At 43.7% G+C, this 19555-nt stretch overlaps 2 protein-coding genes and 1 non-coding gene across 3 annotated transcripts in view; 1 reads left to right on the top strand and 2 right to left on the bottom strand.

The window, feature by feature from the left end:
* Ep300 (E1A binding protein p300) overlaps positions 1 to 15528 on the bottom strand; it is a 67882-nt gene extending 52354 nt beyond the window's left edge. Inside the window, exons 1-2 of the mRNA XM_055602956.1 lie at positions 15435 to 15528; positions 433 to 1076 (exon numbers count right to left, since the gene is read on the bottom strand). Of these exons, the coding sequence (XP_055458931.1) occupies positions 433 to 1076; positions 15435 to 15528 (738 nt within the window). The remainder of the gene's footprint in view (positions 1 to 432; positions 1077 to 15434) is intronic.
* Positions 10217 to 10319, bottom strand: LOC129673381 (U6 spliceosomal RNA). Its single transcript, XR_008719655.1, has one exon. It is a non-coding gene; the product is annotated as a U6 spliceosomal RNA (small nuclear RNA).
* Positions 15529 to 15545: 17 nt separating the features above from the next.
* On the top strand, positions 15546 to 16455 carry LOC129673256 (basic proline-rich protein-like). The gene is made up of 2 exons (XM_055602968.1): positions 15546 to 15618; positions 15779 to 16455. Exons 1-2 carry the CDS (start codon positions 15546 to 15548, stop codon positions 16453 to 16455), a joined length of 750 nt encoding a protein of 249 aa, XP_055458943.1.
* Positions 16456 to 19555: the final 3100 nt, after the last annotated feature.

Below are 19555 nucleotides of genomic sequence, written 5' to 3'. Positions count from 1 at the left end.
ACTGAACTCTGGTGTTCTGCAAGAATAGCCCAAGATCTAGACTTAATAAACACAAACATGTGTACTCACACACAGTCATCTGAGAAGTAGAACAAATGAACTCTCTATTTAAACAGTGTTAATACCTAGGATCCAGAAATTGTACTTTTTTAAGGAGGCTACAAGAATAATGTGGATTCTAAAATGAGATGAAAATATCCCAAAAGTTAAGAGGTCAGAAAGATTGAGAATTCACAAGCAACCATTTGGAAAAACCATGAAGGTACAGATACCAGTCAAGCATAAAAATATTTTCTATAAATTTAGTAAAGGAGCTCATGATTTGTACCAACACATTAGATCGTTGGCAAACACACAAATAACCTCAAGCTCTTCCTATATCACTAAAACAGCCCGAAGGCTATTCTGTAAACAAACAAAAACAATACCCACCTTAAGAGGCTGGGGGCCTCTCAGTCCTGTTTGTCCTCCCATCTGAGGAGAGGCCTGCTGTAGTGGCTCAGTCAATAAATTGCCAGCATTGCCCATCCCTGGATTTGGGTATTGCATATTCGGCCGTCCCCGACCTGCTCCAATTGAACCATTCATGACTTGATTGGGCATTATCCCTTGTCCGTTGCCTGCAGCCAACATTCCGGGATTCATGCCAGCATTCATCCCTGTGTTCATTCCCATGGCAGGCTGATTCACCGGACTGTTCATCATACCTGTTGTGGACTGCGTAGGACCCTGGTTTGGTCCACTATTGCCCATCCCCATGTTGGGAGAAGTCAAGCCTGTCTGTGCCATTGGGCTTTTAACCATGCTATTTATCAAACCTAATCCAGGGCTGTTCTGTTGGGCCTGGCTGGCCATAACTTGGCCTGGGCCACCAACCCCCATATTGAGGTTAGGGGAACTACCAGACCGTAGCAATTCTGACAGCTGTTTATGTTTAGAGGCTGCATCTTGTACTATGCCCATGCCAAGGCTTGTCTGAAGCTGACTAATATCACCACCATTGGTTAGTCCCAGTTCCGTAGAGTTGATTAATTCATCTGGTAAGTCATGTTCCAGGTCAAACAGCGAACCAAAATCTAAAAACAAATAAAAAGATAAAGTTTAAGTTTGACACAACCAAAATCAGAAGCTCTCAAGACAGTCTAGTTCTTGGTAAGCATAAATTAATCTATCTACAACTCTCCACAGGAAAATTAGCTTTTGGATGGCAGCTTTTCAAAGACTAAAATAGTTATGTATTTTTTTAAGGGCTAATTTTGGTTACCCAAACAGGTTATAAGACTTAAGAACTGTGCCTAAAATAAAACCAAGGGGAAAGAGGGCTACTAAATGAGTTGCTGAAAACTTAGTACTTAATAATCATCAAGGGGCTGAAGAGATGGCTCAGCGGTTAAGAGCACTGGCTGCTCTTCCAGAAGACCAGGATTCAATTCCCAGCACCCACATGGCAGCTCACAACTGTCTCTAATTCCTGTTCCTGAGAATCAGGAATGTGTGACCCCCTCACACATTCAGACAAATCACCAATATACATAAAAATAAATTTATAAAAATGAAAAATCATAAAAAGGTATGCTGGACCAGAGAGATGGCTCACTAGATAATGGCTCCTGCAGCCAAGCCTGGTTCATGCCCCAGAATCACATTAATAAAAGAGAACTGAGTCCTGTAAGCTGTTCTCTGACCGTCACACTCACATGTGTTGACCCACACAGACATGTACACACACACACACACAAATTAATGTAAAAACTTTGTTTTCTAATTGTTACTTATAAGTGTTTATGTGTGTGCCCTTGGAGATCAGAAGAGCCTCAGATTCTCTGGAGACAGAATTACAAGTGGTTGTGAGCAGTCTAACTTGGGTGCTGGGAACTGAACTTTGTCTTGTTGAAGGGCAGGAGGCTGTTGTTAGCCACTGAGCCTTCTTTCCAGACCTTTAAAAAAATTTTTTTTAGAAAGATAAAACTAAATTGAGAATGATGGCTCATGCCTATAATCCTAGCATTCAGGAGGCTGAGGAAGGAAGAACACTGCAAACTCAGGCTTGCTTGGCTACAGAGTGATTTTCATGCCTCCCTGAAAGTAAAACCTGATTCTCAAAACAAAAACTTCAAATTGATGAAATTAAATTGGGCAACTCCAGAATTCCTTAAGAGTAAATACTGTACTATATAGACAACCAATACAAGTTTGGATGCAGTAGAAAAGAATCAACAGGTGAAGGGGCTGTCTAACCACTGTTTATCACTTCTCAGATCACAAGTATAGGCTTCACTAGTGGAGCAAATTTCCTTACATATAAGGTGTATCCTACACAAGTTTGCTTTAACAAAAATCTAGCCAGAAATGGGCATAAAACAATGCTTCTGTGTACCCTTAAGATACAATAGCCACTCTAGTTCAGGCAAGAATTATAGTTCATATTATACATTTTGGACTCAATATTGGCATGTTACCATTTTAGATCAGCAAATGCTTTGTTGTGTGGCAAGGGGAGAAGGTCTTAAATTGGTTTTTACACGTGCAGACATACAAACCAGTATGACTTCTACCCAAAGTTAAATACAGCACACTCCTATAATTCCAGTACCTGGGAAATGGAGGCCAGACAAGGAGTTCAAGGTCATTCTAGACTACAAGAGACACTATCTCAAAAACCATCACCATTTTGTTGACCCCTGAATTGTAATGACCTGTTTTAACCCTTAAGTGTTTAAGTGCCCAAAAAGCCAGGCATGGTGGCACATTAATCCCAGCACTCAGTGAGGCAGTGACAGGCACGCAGGTTGCTGTAAATATGAGGCTAGCCTGGTCTACAAAGTGAGTCCAAGACAGCTAAGACTACAAGAGAAAAACCTGTCTCAAAAAAAAAAAAAAAAAAGGTTTCGAAGAGCTTTTAAATGGAAAAAAACAATGGAAACTGGGTGTGGTGGTACACACATATAATCCACAGAACTTGGAAAAATCTAGGGAGGAAGATCAAGGGTTCAAAGCCAACCTTTCTACATGAGATCCTATCTCAAAATAAAACAAACTAGTGTGTGCTAGAGGAGGACTCAGCAGTTAAGAGTATGCAAAAGTACTGGGATTCGAGCTGTAATCCTGAAATCCAGTACACCTGATTATATTTGGTGCTAGAGACTGAACTCAGGGAACTGAGCTCCATAGCTCTAGCCCTGGAGTCTAGATTTTGTTTGTTTTGACTTTTAAACAATCTGACCAGCCCTTCTACGAGAAAAGCGTAATAAGCCATGTAAGAGCTGGAGAGCCTGCTCAATGGACAATATGTAGTGCAAAACAAGCAAGCCACCCAATTCAGGTGGCTTAGAACCATTTGTAACTCCAGTTCCAGGAAACCTGACACCCTCTGCTGATCTCCAAGAGCAGTACATTCATGTGCACAAACCCAAAAACAAAAACACAAATAATTAGAACAAAAAAAATTTTTTTAAACTACAAAGTTGGGAATATAAATTTTGAATGAATGTGATCTAAAGCTACCATTCAAAGAATTGATTAATATACTAATACTTTTTTCACTGCTTCACTGTTGTTTACATAATTGAGATTTTAAACATATCTATTTTTCACTTTCACTGGTATATCCAAGGAAATTATCAGCATACTGAACATAGTGAATGAACATGTACTGAACATGTCATGAAATATGGAGAAAAATCACAAACAAACATTGTTTATAAAAAAAAAAAAAAAAAAAAAGCAGGTGCCGTCTACCAAGATGGCCAGCTAGTAAAGGCAACTCCTGCCAACCTTGATCCTCCATACACACATAGTATGGTAGTAAGAAAGGCCACACAGACTCATACAAGTTGTTCAGTGTTGTGGCACAAATAACATAAAAGAAAGAGAAACTTTGAAAAGGGGGCTGAAAATACAACTTAGTTGTTAGAGTGCTTATTTAACACACATGATGTTTGGGTTCTCTCCCAGGTCCCAAACAAAACTAGGCTTGAGGTGGAGCGCTAGAGAGATGGCTCAACAGCTGAGAGTATATATTGCTCTTGCAGAATTCAAGTTCAGGTCTCCTACTCAAGTGTAGGTGCCACAGGCCTTTAATTCCAGCTTTCAAGAGGAAAAAGCAGATGGATCTCTGCGTGTTCAAGGTCAGCCAAGAAAGACAAACCCTCTCTTATGGATAAATAAGCTGAAGGGGCTAGGGAGATGGCCCAAAGGTTAAAAGCAGTGGTTGTTCTTACAGAGAAACAGATTCAATTTCCAGCACCAACATGGTGGCTCACAATCATCTATAACCTAAGTACACTCAGGGTACACAGACATACATGCAGTTAAAATACCCATACACAGGAGCTGGAGAGATGGCTCAGCAATTAAGAGCATTGGCTGCTCTTTCAGAAGGCCCAGGTTCAATTCCCAGCCCCTACATGACAGCTCACAAATGTCCAGAACCTGTCACCCAGACATACATTCAGGCAAAATATCAATGTGCATAAGATTAGCTATAGATAGACAGACAGACAGATAGATAGATAGATATAGATAGACTGATAAGTAAGATAGATAGATAGATAAAGCCGGGTGGTTGGCACATGCCTGTAGACCCAGCACTCAGGAGGCAGAGGCAGGCGGATCTCTGTGAGTTCAAGGGCAGCCTGGTCTACAAAGTGAGTCCAAGACAGCCAAGGTTACAGAGAAACCGTGTCTTGGAAAAAAAAAAAAAAAAAACTAAAATGACATCCATACATACAAAAGAACAATAAATGAAACTGCAAATAGGCAGTGTCTTCCAATTTAAGACTAGCCTGGCCTACAAAGGGAGTTCCAGATCAGGCAGAGCTACAAAGTAAGACCTTGCAAATGGTGGTAGTAGTAACAGAGCTCAAAGAACTACAGTGACAGCTCAGGGGTAAAAGCACTTACTGCTCCTGCAGAAGACTCAGGTTCTGTTCAAAGAACCCACATGACACACAGGTGGTACACACGCTTGTATGCAAACACTCATACACATGAAAAATAAACAAACATCAGCTGAATGGGCTAGAAACAGGGCTCAGTGGTTAAAAGCACTTACTGCTCTTTCAAAAGACTTGCACTCAGTTCCCAGCACTAAAGCTGGCAGTTTACAACTACCTGTAACTCCAGCTCCAGTGGATTTTACACATTCTACTCTCTAAGCACCACAGACGCGCCCACACACACATAAAGGAAAATGCTTGGTTTTGGTTTTTTTTTTTTAATCAACTAAATGATATATTCACATTAAACCTAAACTTGGTGTTAACACTGTACACTTCTTGATTTTCAATAAACCTCAGTTTGTTCAAAAGCAATACCTGCAAGAAAAATATAAACAGAAAAAAATCTTTTTTTTTTTTTGCTCTTGAGACAGACTTTTTCTGAATAGCCTTGGCTGTCCTCAAACTCCCAAACTCAAAGATCTACTTGCCTCTACCTCCTGAGTGCTAGAATTAAAAATGTGCACCACCACTACCCAGCTATTTTTTTTTTTAAATCTCCTAGAGTTGCCAGAAAGATAGGTAAATGGACTGACCAACTGAATCCAGATCCTAGAATAATAAATATAAAGGTAAGGTAAACAACTCCACAAATTTCTACTCTAACCCACACATCAAATGCATACTCAATAAAAAAATAATCACCAATTAAAAGAAAGAAAGGAACAAACAACAAAATGAAAGAAAGTCTCTACCCAGGCAGTGATGACACAGTCTTTAATCTGCTGGCAACTCGGGGAGGTCTGCATTCTAGGCCAGCTTGGTCTACAAAGGGGTTCTAGGACAGCCACTCTGCTCTCTGCCTGCAACAAGGCTGTGTACACTGCCATCAGTCTTTCACCAACACTTTCCGACTCCTACACGCTCAAATGTTTTGATAACCAAAGAACTGCAAATTCCTTAGACTGTGTTATCCTCTCTTCCATCTGTCTCCATGAAAACACCCCAACCCTCAGCATAGGTTCTAGTCACATCACTTGTATTTACTTTGTGTGAAATACCCTTCCTCCTGTCTAAGAAAAGCTAAGTACTTTCATCAGCCCTAGCAACTTTTTTTTAAAATACACACTTTGCTACATGAATTTCTCCAGCAACAATCACGACCCATGTCTGAAATACCCCTATCAGCTTCCTTTCTTTTTTCTTTGCGGAGGGTTTCAAGACAGGGTTTCTTGAGTCCTGGAACTCAGTCTGTAGACCAGGCTGGCCTATAACTCACAGAAATCCACCTACCTCTGTCTCCTAAATACTGAGATTAAAGGCATGTGCACCACTGCCTGGCCCCTATCAGCTACCTTTGAAGATTCCAGAGCACTATTTGGAAAAAACACCTGTGTGTTTGTATTTGCACCACCTCACCAGATCCTGCACCACCAGGAGCAGATAGATACCACCTTGGTTCATCTTTGTATCCCAATGTCTAATCCTTGGTAAATACTCAGGAACTGCTGGCTACAAATGAAGATAGTGCCTTACTCAATTCAGAAGAAACTTCAAAATATCCAAGTTTTAACTCACTCTCCCAGCATATTCATTCATTCACTCTCTCACACACAAATACACATGCACACTTCCTATAATCTCTTAGTAAACTACCTACCCATCTTCCACAACTTGAAACTTGGGAATAAGCTTAGATTTTTATCACCTAGTTACTTATACTGGAATCAATACCAACTTAAGTCTCAGCTACCTAACTTCCAAACCTTCCCACTTTTTTCCATCTTCTGTGATCAAGACCACCCTCACTAGAGCAAGCATCCTTTAAATCTCACTTCTCTTCCTCTTTGCAAGCCTTTCCTCACTTTAATACGTAAGTATAACTTTGCATCCATTCAAACAGCTAACATGTAAGTTTTAAACTTCTATAAGCATTGTTAGTCGCACATGGTTAACCCCTTGTTCATCTCTAACTTTCTGCTGTCCCTCCAGGCGGGTGGTATTTACAGGTTCTTGGAATGATCACTGTCTAGCCTCACATACTCCCCTATTCCAGTCAAGGGATACTCTTATTAGCAGTATCTAGTATCTACTTTAAGACTCCTAAACAGCAAACAAATTCTTCAAAGATAGCCACCAGTGTCTATAAAGGTGGACCATCATTGTAATCCCAGCACTCAAGGAGGATAAGGCAAAAGGAAGGAAATACCAGTTCATTATCAGTAGGGGTGGGGAGCCAGCTCCATCAGTAAAATGCTAGCCACTCGAGCATGAAGTCCTAAGTTTGAGGCCCCAGTACCCATGTAAAAGCTAAGCAATGACATGTAATCCCAACCCTGGGGGGAAGTTGAGAGAGAAGCCCCGAACCTTGTTGCCTAGACTATCTTAACCAGTAAATTTCAGATTAAGAAAGTCCCCAACTCAAAAATAAGGTCAGGTGTGATTATGGAACACAGCCAAAAATCACCAGCTTGCCCACACACACCACCAACAAATAAACGTATGTGTATACACACAATAATAATATCACGCTGGACCAAGGTTTCTGGTTCTACATGTAAATGCAGTTCTTAATCCTTAAGCTAGGTATCAATGGCTCAGACCTGTGATCCTGACACAGAGGAAGCAGGCATGATTGTTATGGTTTGAAGTCAGACTGAGTTATAGTATAAGATTGTCATGTATGTATGTATGTATGTATTTCTTGGTGTGATAAAAGAAAACAAAGAAGCACTACATTTTTCTTCCTCTTTTTAAGAATCCTTTTGGCCTTTTTAATCCCAGCATTCAGGAGGCAGAGACAGCTGGATCTCTGAGTTTGAGGCCAGCCTGGTCTACAGAGTTCCAGGAAAGCTAGGGCTATACAAAGAGTCACCCTGTCAAAAAAACAAACAGGAAAGCATCTTTTTTGCCATGCATGGTGATTCTACTGGAGGACACAGGGCAGGCAGAAGCATCTCAAAAGATTTCAAGCAGAAAGTGGGCAAGGTGGCACATGACTTTAATCCCAGCACTCTGGGAGACAGAGGCAGGAGGATCTCTGAGTTCAAGGACAGCCTGGTCTACAAAGCCCAGAACAGGATTACACAGAGAAACTCAGTCTGAGCTACTGGGCTATTACAGTGAATTCCAGGCCATCTTGTAGTGCAGTAAGTCTTTGTCTCAAAACAACAAAAACAGTGCCTGAAGAGATGGCTCAGCAATGAAGAGCACCTGTTGCTACTGCTATGGTTGGTTCAATTCCCAACACACACATGGTGTCATATAGCTGTCTTTTTTTTTTTTTTAAGCACAGGCCCTCACTCTAGTCCAGGCTGTCCTGAAATCTGCAATTTCTTGCTTCCAGCTTCCAAAGGCTACAATTATAGGTACACCATGATTAACAGTGTAGCCTTGGCTGTCCTGAACCAACTTTGTAGAGCAGGCTGGCCCAGAACTCAGAGATCCGCCTGCCTCTGCCAGGATCACCTGTGTGTGGCATCACTCAGCTGAGTGCTTTTATTCTTATGTTTGCCTCTCTGCTCCCATATTCTTAAACTTCTAAAAGACTTTGGGCTAATGAAATAAAACTCTGCTCCAAGACTTACTTGATCACTAGCTCCAAACTTTCAGTCCTTGCCTTTGTCTTTATCCATTCTATCTGTATGTCCTTTAAATAAAACCCTACCACTAACTTCCTACAGTGGAGGTGCAATTAACCGGTAACATTTAATGTGCACATTATACATCATCAAGTGCTGTCCTGGCTTTTATTTTGTCCCTTTCTGTAGCCCTAGCTGGCCAGACACTGTATCACTTTGTCATCCAGACTAGACTCTGACTGAAAATAATTAGTCTCATCCTCCTAGAGTTCTGGATGACAGTTTTCACAGCATTCTCACTTACCCCTCACCACAACCTATGATGGTGGTGCTACAGTTAAAGATGAACAGAAGTGGGTTCTTCGCTCAGGGTTTGGTTAATAAAGGCATGGGATTCGCAATTCTCAAAGTCTGATTCCAACACCCATTTACTTTTTTGCTCAGAAGGTTTTTGTTTTGTTTTGGAGATTGGCTCTCACTATGTAGCCTTGGATGGCCTAGAACTGGCTATGTAGACCATGCTAGCCTCAAAATTATTTTCTCTCTCAACAAAATTGCGGCTTGTTCTTTGAGGCATTTATTTTAAAGTAAGAATCTATATCTAAAAACAAATTTTATCTGTGGAGCTGGAAAAATGACACACCAGTTAAGAGAACTTACTGCTCTTACAGAAAATCTGGGTTCAGTTCCAAAGCATACACATGGCAGCTCCAGTCTCGGGGATCCATACCCTCTTCTGATCTCTGGGGGCACCAGGCACATACATGGCACACACACACACACACACAATAAGCATGAACAAAATAAATCTAAAAGGTAAAAAAAAAAAAAAATCCAACTTGCTAAGAGGCTTAATTAATCACTATTTACTCTCTTAGCTCCCCATTGTGTCTGTACGTGCATGTTCACAGCATGCAGAGGGCAGTGCACAACTTTGTGCAGTTGATTTTCCTTTTTAACCTTTATATGGGTTCTACAGAATGAACTCAGGTCTATAGGATTACACAAATAAGTACTTTTATCCACTCAGCCATCTTGATAGATCCATTTTAAACTCCTTCCAAGTACTGAGAAACAGAAAAGTACAATGTCAAAATTTCAGAAAGACACTACTAACCATGGCATGAAAAAAATACGGGCTGGAGAGATGGCTCAGAGGTTAAGAACACTGACTGCTCTTCTAGAGATCCTGAGTTCAATTCCCAGCAACCACATGGTAGCTCAAAACCATATGATCTGATACTCATTTCTGGCATGCAGATGTACAAGGAGACAGAGCATTTGTATATATGAAGTACATAAATAAAAACAAACAAGCAAAAACCCCTCCACCCTTTATGGCAGGCTGGTGGTGGCCCATGCCTTTAATTCCAGCACTGGGAAAGCAAAGGCAGGCAGATCTTTGTCAGTTCCAGGGCAGCCAAAGCTATACAGAGAAACCCCTTTTCGAAAAACCAAAAAAAAAAAAAAAAACAAAAACAAAAAACAAACAAACAAACAAACAAACAAAAAAAAAGCACATAAAAGGTCATTTGCAAAAATGTTGTTATTTTGGTTTCTTCATTTTCTTTCTTCATTTTTATTTACTACATTATAGCTCAGGCTGGACTCAAACTCTCAATCCTCCTTGACATGGCCCCTTCATTGCAGAAATTATAGGTGTGCACAAATGACCACGCCCAACTCAAAACTTAATTTAAAAAAAAAAAAATTCAAATTTTTGTATCATCCTTGCACAGAGGCCATGCTATTCTTCTCTGTATTACTCCAATTTTAGTATATGTGTTACCAAAGCCAGCACAAAAGTTTTAATTTGTCTTAATCTTTGGTATAAGTTGTTTCACTCACCCATTAATTTCACTAATGTTTCTTATACTCAAAATAATTTCAAATCAGGTATAATGTAGCATGCCTCTAGTCCTAGCTACTAAAGAGGCTGAAATGAAAGGTTGGTTAAACCCTAGAGTTTTCAGACCACCTACGTAAAAGAGCAAGACCCTATCTCAAAAGAAAAGAAAAGGAAGGAAGGAAGGAAGGAGGGAACAAAGGAACAAAGGAAAGAAGGAACTAGAAACCACAAAACAATTATTTCCTATTTTCCATTAATTGATGGCAGACTGACCTCTGAATTGTTTCTGTAAATTCACGAAAAATTGTTTTATACTTCCACTTAGAAGGTAACATTCTTCCTACACTTCTTACCTTTCTTTAACCATTTAATATGTCTACAAACACCACTATGTATTGATTTTCAAGTGCTTTAGTTTATTTTCAAGTTGAACAGACTACAGGAGGTAGAATATAAAATTCCAAAGGGCAAAGGCAGAAACCCTCTTCTCCCTCCTTTCCTCCCTCATCAATTCACTGGGCATGCTAACACATTCTCTACTTATGCAACAGAACACAAGCTCTTGCTAGGAAAAGGCACCCATATTGTAACACACAGGACTTACAACTTAAAATGTCACTTTATCTCACTGTCAACCAAACAATCTTCTTGAGATCCTATCACTGATTTTACAAGGCCTTGAAGAATTTTAAGGTACCAGACAATGTGTTCTGCTATTTCACCACAGTCAGCAATGCATCACCAAACCAAGGGGTTGTTCAACCCATTTGATTCAGAAGCAACTAATATACCGTTTGCAACTAAAAAACAAAATTAAAATATAATGCTAAGTAGGATAAGTCACTTACTTATACAAAGTTAACTTGAGAAAAACTGAATTTTAAAAAATGTGTGGCTTGTCCCTATAATCCCAGCACTAGGGAGCCAGAGGGGGAAAAATATCAAGACAATCATTCTTACCAGTTTTCTAGTGCTTATACTAACCTAGTGGTCAAAAGTCAAGTTTACTTTATACAGTATGTCCTTAGTGTCTTTGAAATTGGGGGAGGATTGGTTTGGGGCACAAACCCAAGACAATCCACTTACCACACAGTAGGGCTACAGAAGAAACCTTAGCCCTACTTAATTATGATAGGTCCTAAAACTGTTACCATCTTGACATAGCCTGTTCTTAAGTGCTCTTAAGTGATTTCCACGCAGTGACAAAATGTTCACTGAGCAATGAAAGGAACACTGTCATCATTGCCATCACTGATGGTCAGTTCAACAAGTATTAAAAAAAACAACAACAAAACACTCACCTAGAGACCGGATAGGCTAGGAACAGATGGAAGGAGAGGATTCCCCCATCAGTGGACTGGGGGAGGGGTATGGGAGGAGGAGGAGGAAGAGAGGATTGGGAGGAGACAAGAGAGGGGCTACAGCTGGGATACAAAAGGAATAAATTGTAATTAATTAAAAAAATTAATTTAAAAGCTCACCTATTAACTTCTGTTACCAATTTTAGGGAGGGAGGGAGGGAGGAAGGGAGGAAAGGAGGGAGGGTGGTGGCACACGCCTTTAATCCCAGCAATGGAGAGGCAAAGGCAGGTGAGTTCCAGGCCAGCCTGGTCTAAAAAGCAAGGCCAGGTCAGCCAGGGTTTGTTTGAAATCCTGTTTCAAAAAAATAAGTGAGTTAAATATTTATCTGTTTTGAAGTACCTCAGAGCTTACCACCTCACAGATTTAGTTTTCTTATAAAGAAAGCACATTCAAACACTTGATAGGTATATTTATACTACCCACTTAAAGCCTAATTTACTTTAAGTTTGTGGAGTCCAGCTGGAGAAATAGCTCAGCAATAGAAAGCAGTGGATGCTCTTCCAGAGAACCCAGGCTCAATTCCCAGCACCCACATGACAGCTCACACTGCTCTGCAACTCCAGTTCCAGGAGACCCAATACCTCACAGATGCGTACACAGGAAAGAAAAAAACAAACAAAAAAACACACATTTTTAAAAAAAGGTTGAGCAGGGCTGTGTTGCCACACACCTTTGGTCAGAGTGCTCCGGGAGGTAGAAGCAGCCCCGGTCTACAGACTTAGTTCTAGGACTGCCAGGGCTTCAGAGAAACCCTGTCTTGGACAAAGGGAAAAAAGGGTTGTAGAATCTAGAATTTTGACTAGCTTTAGATAAAATAAAAATCAGGCACAACTACTTTCACATTTGTTAAATAGCCAACTGACTTCTTAAAAATCAAAATACAAGCCAGGTGGTGGTGATGCAGGCCTTTAATCCAGCACTGGGGAGGCGGATCTTTTATTTTGAAGCCAGCCTAAGTCTATAAGAGTTCCAGGACAGCCAGGAATACAAGGAGAAACCCTGTTTCAGAAAACAGATAAATAAATAAATACAGACACTGCAGATTTTAAATGTAAAATGCTTCCTTCTAAGTTACCTAAAAACATGTATTACTATCATATCTGTTTCTGGATGCAAAGAACTACCCTCCATGGTAAGTCAAGAAGAGACAGCACTTTCTTTACACTCATTCCCCCACCCCTGCAAAAAAACAAAACAAAAATGCTAGGCTGGTACAATTTAAATTGTATAGCAGCTGGGACTGGTGGCACACACCTTTAGTCCCACCAGTGGGAAGGTGGGAAGATGAAGGCAGTCAGATCTCTCTAAATTCCAAACCAGCCAGGGCTTTGTAATGAAACCCTGTTATCAAATTTAAAACTAAATAAACAATAAAACAAAACAAGCAAAAAAAAAAAAAACAAGCCTCGAGAACTCTTGAGGCACAGGCAGAAGGTTCTCAGTGAGTTTTGAGGCCAGTCTGGTAACATTCAGAATTCCAGAGCAGTCAAGAGCTACATAGAAAGACCGAGTCTCAAAAAAAAAAAAAAAAGAATTACTAAAAAATATACATATATATATTTTACCCTCACCACAACTTTTAAAGTTACTATTATTAACATATATTAATATAAACCTTAGTACTAAGAATAAATCAATCTCAGTGTTGAATTTTTTCCCCATTTAAAGCTCTAGTAATTGGTGCAATGTGATGGTGGTGAACGCCTCAGAGCTTGGGAGGCAGATGCTGGTGGATCTCTAAGTTCCAGGTTAGCCAGTCTACATGTCTAAACAAAGACAGACATAGACACACACACACACACCAATTACTCCAGTAATTGTATTCAAAAATATTCAAAGCAAATTTTGCTTTTTAACGATTTAAGTTAGCCAAAGCTATACAAGTTAGGAAAGTATATAGATCAAACTCTAGAGAATAGAGTAGACCACCTGTACAGAAATGTTTGAACAGAATTTCAAGACTAAGGCACTCAAATCAAGACTTATCAAAATAATTCATTTTAAAATTCATTTCCATACTTTATTTCATGTTCCTGGCTAGGTCAAATGTGCTAACTTGTGAACATGTTACAGAACTGCATTTATTATGGGGGCAATGTCTAAAGCCGGGTGGTGGTAGTGCGCCCCTTTAAAGCCAGCACTGGGGGGAGCAGAGGCAGGCAAATCTCTGAGTTCGAGGCCAGCCTGGTTTACATTGTGAGTTCCAAGACAGCCAAGGGCTACACCAAGAAATCCTGTCTCAAAAAAACAGTAGAAATAAAAAAGTCTATGCATATCAATTTTGAAGTCATAATGGTTTACTTCTCTAAGGAAAAAAACTTGAAAGCTGGTTACGTGTAACTAAAGTTAGTGCCTTGGAGAACACTGCAAAATTCATCCTTCCCAACTGTTGCAGGTTAACAAAACTCATGATTCATAATACAAGTGCTAAATGCAAAAAAGCAGTTGTTCTATCTTCTTTTCATAGTCTAATATAAATCCTACTCAGAAACACGGTCAACAAAGTTCCCTACAAACTTGCAGAGCACCTTCAACTGCACTGTACCCTCTAACTGGCAGATGGAGGGGAGGTGCTGAGCCTGTTCTCTAAGGTAGAGACGCTTGTGGTAAGCGGGAACATCTTTGTGGACTGTCAGATGACCGGCCATCACTGGTCTCCATTATCCCGGACTCTCAAACAAGTCAGATGGCAAAAAAAGAACCATGTTGGTAACCTTCAGAATAACACCAAACTAACAGGAAGCAGAAAAAAAGAACGGGATAATGGAAAGTCTCCCTGCATGTCTCCTAACAAAGGGGCTGACTGCAGGAAAGAACTCCTTGATCTTGTAAACTGAAACTGCAAAAAAGGTCCAAAAAGTAAAACAACATACACAAGCACAAAACTTACTATACATTTCTAAACATGTACAATTACTTTAGTTGGAAGTTCCTGACAGGGACGCTTTCAACTTATCTTCATTTCTAAGTAGTTAATTCAAGAAAAAGCTTCATCTTTTCTCTTTCCTCATAAGTAAGAAAGTGTCAACAAACTGCGAAGAAAATGCCTCAGGTCACCTCACCTGAAGACCCAGTTTGAGACATTTTGGTTCCACACTGACTCTTAAGGAAAGGATGAGGAGAAGGGGCCTAAGAACAGTATTTTGTTAAACTTCACGTTACGGTTAAAACCTTGGATCGCACACACCAAGATTTTTTTCTTCCATCCCCATTCCTCAACAGAAAATCTGCTACACAGGAGCAAAAACCTTTTAAAGTGGGAAAGCAGAGGAAAAAGAATTCAGTGCAGCAGGAGAGAAAGATTTGAAATCCCTCATTAACCAGTAACCAAAAAAAAATAATAATATATATATATTATATATATATGAAGTACATAAAAGCCCTTACACACGATAGTACCGGCATTTCTCAAATTAAATTGCATGGAGCCAACAATAAAGGTCCATGCAGCACCCACTTCCGAGCTCTTAATTCCAGAACACACACAACGATGTGACATGACACAGTGTTGCAATGAATGTATCAGAAGGCGAAGAAAATGGTCGGGCTACTGGACGTCTCCGACCAGACCATTCAAGCACCTTCAAGATTAAAAACACCAGCCGGGGAAAAGGGGAAGAAACAAGCAGAAACACCGAGGGATAAAGGTGCAACGAGCAGGACGGACCAAGGGAGACGTGGAAAGCCGGGAGCCCCGAGACTAACCTGTGCCGTCGCTGGCCGACGCGGAGAGGGCCGGAGATGAGAGTTTAGGCCGCTTGGCTGAAGGCGGCCCCGGTTCCACCACATTCTCGGCCATTTTTAATTCTTTCGGAGATGCGGCCGAGGAAAACAGAGAATCCCGGGGAAAGCTCCTCTTCGGCCCCGGGTCCCCGCCCCGCTCCCACGGGTGGGCTCCGGAGCTCGGCCGCCACCCGGGGGGGGGGGAGTGGGGGAAGTTCCTTTTTCTCTTCGCCCGGTCTGCGGCGGCCGGAGAGGGATGCGGACTCGACAGAAATGGTAGGGGCAAGTGCGAGGGGCCGGGCCTGAGGAGGGCACGTCCGCCGCAGCGAAGCCTCGGGAACTCGCGGCTCTACAGACGCAGTCCCCAGCCCGCCACGGCGGGCGCCCGGCCGGCCGAGGTCTCCCGGAGCTGCGCCGCCGCCATCAGCCTCTTCCTCCTCGGCGCTGTCCTCCTCCTTCTCATCGCCACAAGGAGGCGGGGGCGAAAAAGGGGGAGAGGAGGAGGCGACCAGAGACACTCACCTCCTCCCGGTGCCCCCTCCCGGGCCTGCGCCCCCACCCTGCGAGCCCTCCTCCTCCTACTCCTCCTCCTCCTCCTGCCGCTGCGCTCCGCGCCGCCGCCGCACCAGCCCCTAATGGCCGCGCCGAGCCCCGCCGAGCCGAGAGCCAGAGTGGCGCCGCCGCCGCCTCACATCGCGCGGCCGACAGCGGAGGCGAGGCGACGACGGAGAGCGCGGAGCTTCCCCCCGGCCCGGGGGGCCGGGCCGAGCAGGGCCGCCCGTCCGCCCGCCCGCAGGCCCGCGCCGAGCCCACCGACGCGGCCTCTCCGCGCACCGCGCTCCCCGCCTCCGCCCGCCAAGCCGCGGAGGGAGACGAGCGCGGCCGCCTCTCCGGCCCTCGCCCCCCCCGGCTGCCGGTGCCGGGCGCTCCCGCCCCCCCGGGGCTCGGCTCGGGGCCGCCGCGGACGGCGGGCGAAGGCGCCGCGGGGCCCGGGGTTATGTAATGTCCTCCCCCCTCAGGCGTCGACGCCGGTCCCGGCCGCCGTGGGGGTGTGTGCGGGCAGGAGGGGGCTGGGGGTCGCCTCAGCCCGTGCGCCCCGGGCCCCCTGCCACTGTCTCGGCCGCGGCCGCTGCTCTCCGGCCCGGTCCCCTCCGCACTCCCTGCTCCCGCAGTTCGAACTCAGCCGGGCGTCCCGCTTGCCCCACTCTCGCCCGGTCCCTCTCGCTCGCTCTCTCCTCTCTCTCTCTCTCTCTCTCTCCCCCCCAGCCTAGCACACAAACAAGATGGCGGCTGTTGTTTCTTGCCTCTGCCGAATCCTCCTTACAGGATAGCGGTAGCGGCGGCGGCCGGAAATGAGCCAAAGATCGGGGGAGGGGGGGGGCAAGCAGGGGAGGGGCCGGGGGCTCGGGGGCGGGGCGGGGGCGGGGCCTCGGCCTAGCAGCTCACACAATGGGGGAAGCGGCGCCGGGGGCGGGGCCGGCTCTAATCATGGGATCCGCCCAAGGGCCCAACGCGGTAGGCGCTTCCGCAAACTCCCCCGGCGTCACTCGGTGGCTCCCTTTAAAGGGGAGGTCCTGAAGAGGCGGGGGGGTCCGGGGTGGACCTAGAACGTATTTTCAGTCGGTGGACACTTAGGTGCCTGGGCTGGGTCTTTGCGCAAAAGGCGGTGGGAGCTCCAGCGCTCCTCGGCGAAGGCCGGCGGAGACACGGTCCGATCGCCCGGTTTTGCCCTCTCGGGTTGAAGATCCTTGAAACCCTGTTAAATCCGCAAAGCACCTGCGTTTCGGGATAGACACCCATTGCATCCCCTCCCGTTCCGAAAGGAACGGTTCATATCCCAAAGTCAGAAAAGCGAGTCCTTTACATTTCTCCGTGAAATGTGTGATGCAAAAGGGAAAATTTGGACTGCGGAAATATTGTTGACTAGAAAAAACTGGGGTGGGGGGAAACCACAGGGAGGCGATTCGGGGCTAGACTCCTGCATGTTTTTTGTTTGTTTGTTTGTTTGTTTGTTTGTTTGTTTTTACCCATCTCGTGTCTACACACCCTTACCAGGTACCACTCTCGGAAAAGAAGCCTTGAGAACTGTTTTTCTGAACCTGCCTGAAACTTCCAAGGTCCTTTGGGGATGTTTCCACCCATCTCTAACAGATGAGCTTAATATAAGACCACGTTATGAAGAGCCTTAAATATAACGTAAATATGGAAGACAAGAAATGTTGAGTGCTAAAAATACTGCAACACTAGGAAAAAGTGAGGAAATGTGCCTATGAAGTGTAGGGCACCACAACTTAGCAGCAGAAAGCTGGGAGCATGCTTTCACGTTCCTCGGATTCCAGGGTTTTCCTGTGTTTAGCATCCTGAAATCAAATGGGGTGGGGAAGGTAGCAAGGTTCCAGGTGACACTGAATCTTCAAGCCATTACCGATTGGATAGTGGGCTTGCCTACTATTCCTGAGACCTTAAGTTCAGTCGACAGGACTTCCAGGAAACACATTTTTCTCAGATTTGTCTTTTTTTTAAATTACATTTATCTTGTGTATCTTCCTCTGTTGGTATGTGTAAACGGGTGACCATACTTGTCCATGGCCCACATGTGGAATTCAGAGGACAAACCTGGAGAAGTCATTTCTCTCCTTCAGTACAGTATGGGCTCCAAGGGTCCAACCCAAAGCTCTGGCTTAGCAGTTTGGTTCTACACCGACTGAACTGTCTCATCAGGCCCTATTTTCTGTATTTCCTATCTTATCCTGTTTTGCTAGTGGCTGGACTCCCTTAGTTTCTGCCACTTAACTTAAGAGAATAGCTTAAGAAACTAAATTAGCTGGAAGGTGGTGGCACAGACTTTTTAATCCAGGCCTGCACAGAGAAACTCCTCCTCAAAGAAAGAAGAGAAAGAAAAACTAGAAGCTGGTGAGGTGAAGACCAGATTTCCTTCCCAGGAGCCATGCGCTAGAGAGGGCAGCCTCCGAAGAATAACAGGCATCTAGAACTGACTGATGATCCTATTAGGAAGCAACTCTGGAAAGGCAGTGACAGACACACCTTTAACCCCAGCACTTGGGAGGTAGAGGCAGGTAGATCTCGCTAAGTTTGAGGCCAACTTAGTCTAGAGTTCCAGGATGGCCAAAAAACCAAAAGAACTAATGTAGCAACTCCAGTTGCCTACCTAATTAATTTTGTCTTGTGATCTGGAAACCTAGTTAAAGCAAACTAGTCGGGGAGAAAAATGCAGTACCTGGGAATTGAAGCCATGGTTTGGAGTAACTAGGCAAGGGCTCTCTACTGCTGAGCTACAGTCTGACCCACAAAGTGTTTTTTATTTTCACTTTGAAGCAAGGTCTCATTAAATTGCCCAGGCTAGCTTTGAACAAGCAGTCCTCCTGTTTCAACCCCCTGAGTGCTATAATGATGACAGGGTTAGGCCACCACACACGGCTCAGGAAGTACCTCCTGAAAACTGTCACAGGATGGGGCTAGAAATGTGGCTCAGTTGGCAGAGTGCTCTCCTGGCATGTGTGAGACCCTGGGTTCAAATCTCCCAAATCTCTGGCACCATGACTAGGCATGCTTTATCCCAGCACTTAGAGAATGGGGGCGCAGAGGTAGAGGGGAAAGCAGGACAAGATCAGGGCCTTAAAAGTAACTTTTAAAACATCAAAAGTGGGATCATGCCTTTAATTCCAGCACTTGGGAGGGGGAGAAGGCAGGGAGATCTCTTATTAGTTTGAGGCCTGCCTGCTCTACATAGTGATTTCCAGGACAGCATGGGCTACATAGAACCTATCTCCAAATAAAAAGAATAAAATAAAAGGTGGGATTTTAGGGGCTGGAGAAACAGCTCTTCCAGCAGACCCAGATTTGATTCCCAGCATTGACATGGCCAATTTATAACCAGGCATTGCCCACATAACATACATTTAGACAAAACATTCATAGGTCTTTTTCAAAGTAGGGAGAGGCAGGTGGATCTCAGTGAGTTCAAGGCCAGCCTGGTCTACAAAGTGAGTCCAGGACAGCCAAAGCTATACAGAAAAACCTTGTCTCAAAAAAAAAAAAAAAAAAAAAAAAAAAAAAGATAGCCAAGCCTGGTGGCACATGCC

This window comes from Psammomys obesus, unplaced genomic scaffold, assembly GCF_907164565.1.
Source record: "Psammomys obesus unplaced genomic scaffold, mPsaObe1.curated_primary_1811, whole genome shotgun sequence".
Taxonomy (NCBI): domain Eukaryota; kingdom Metazoa; phylum Chordata; class Mammalia; order Rodentia; family Muridae; genus Psammomys; species Psammomys obesus.
Note: the sequence above shows the minus strand (reverse complement) of the source record. Positions and strands in the feature narration are given on the sequence as shown.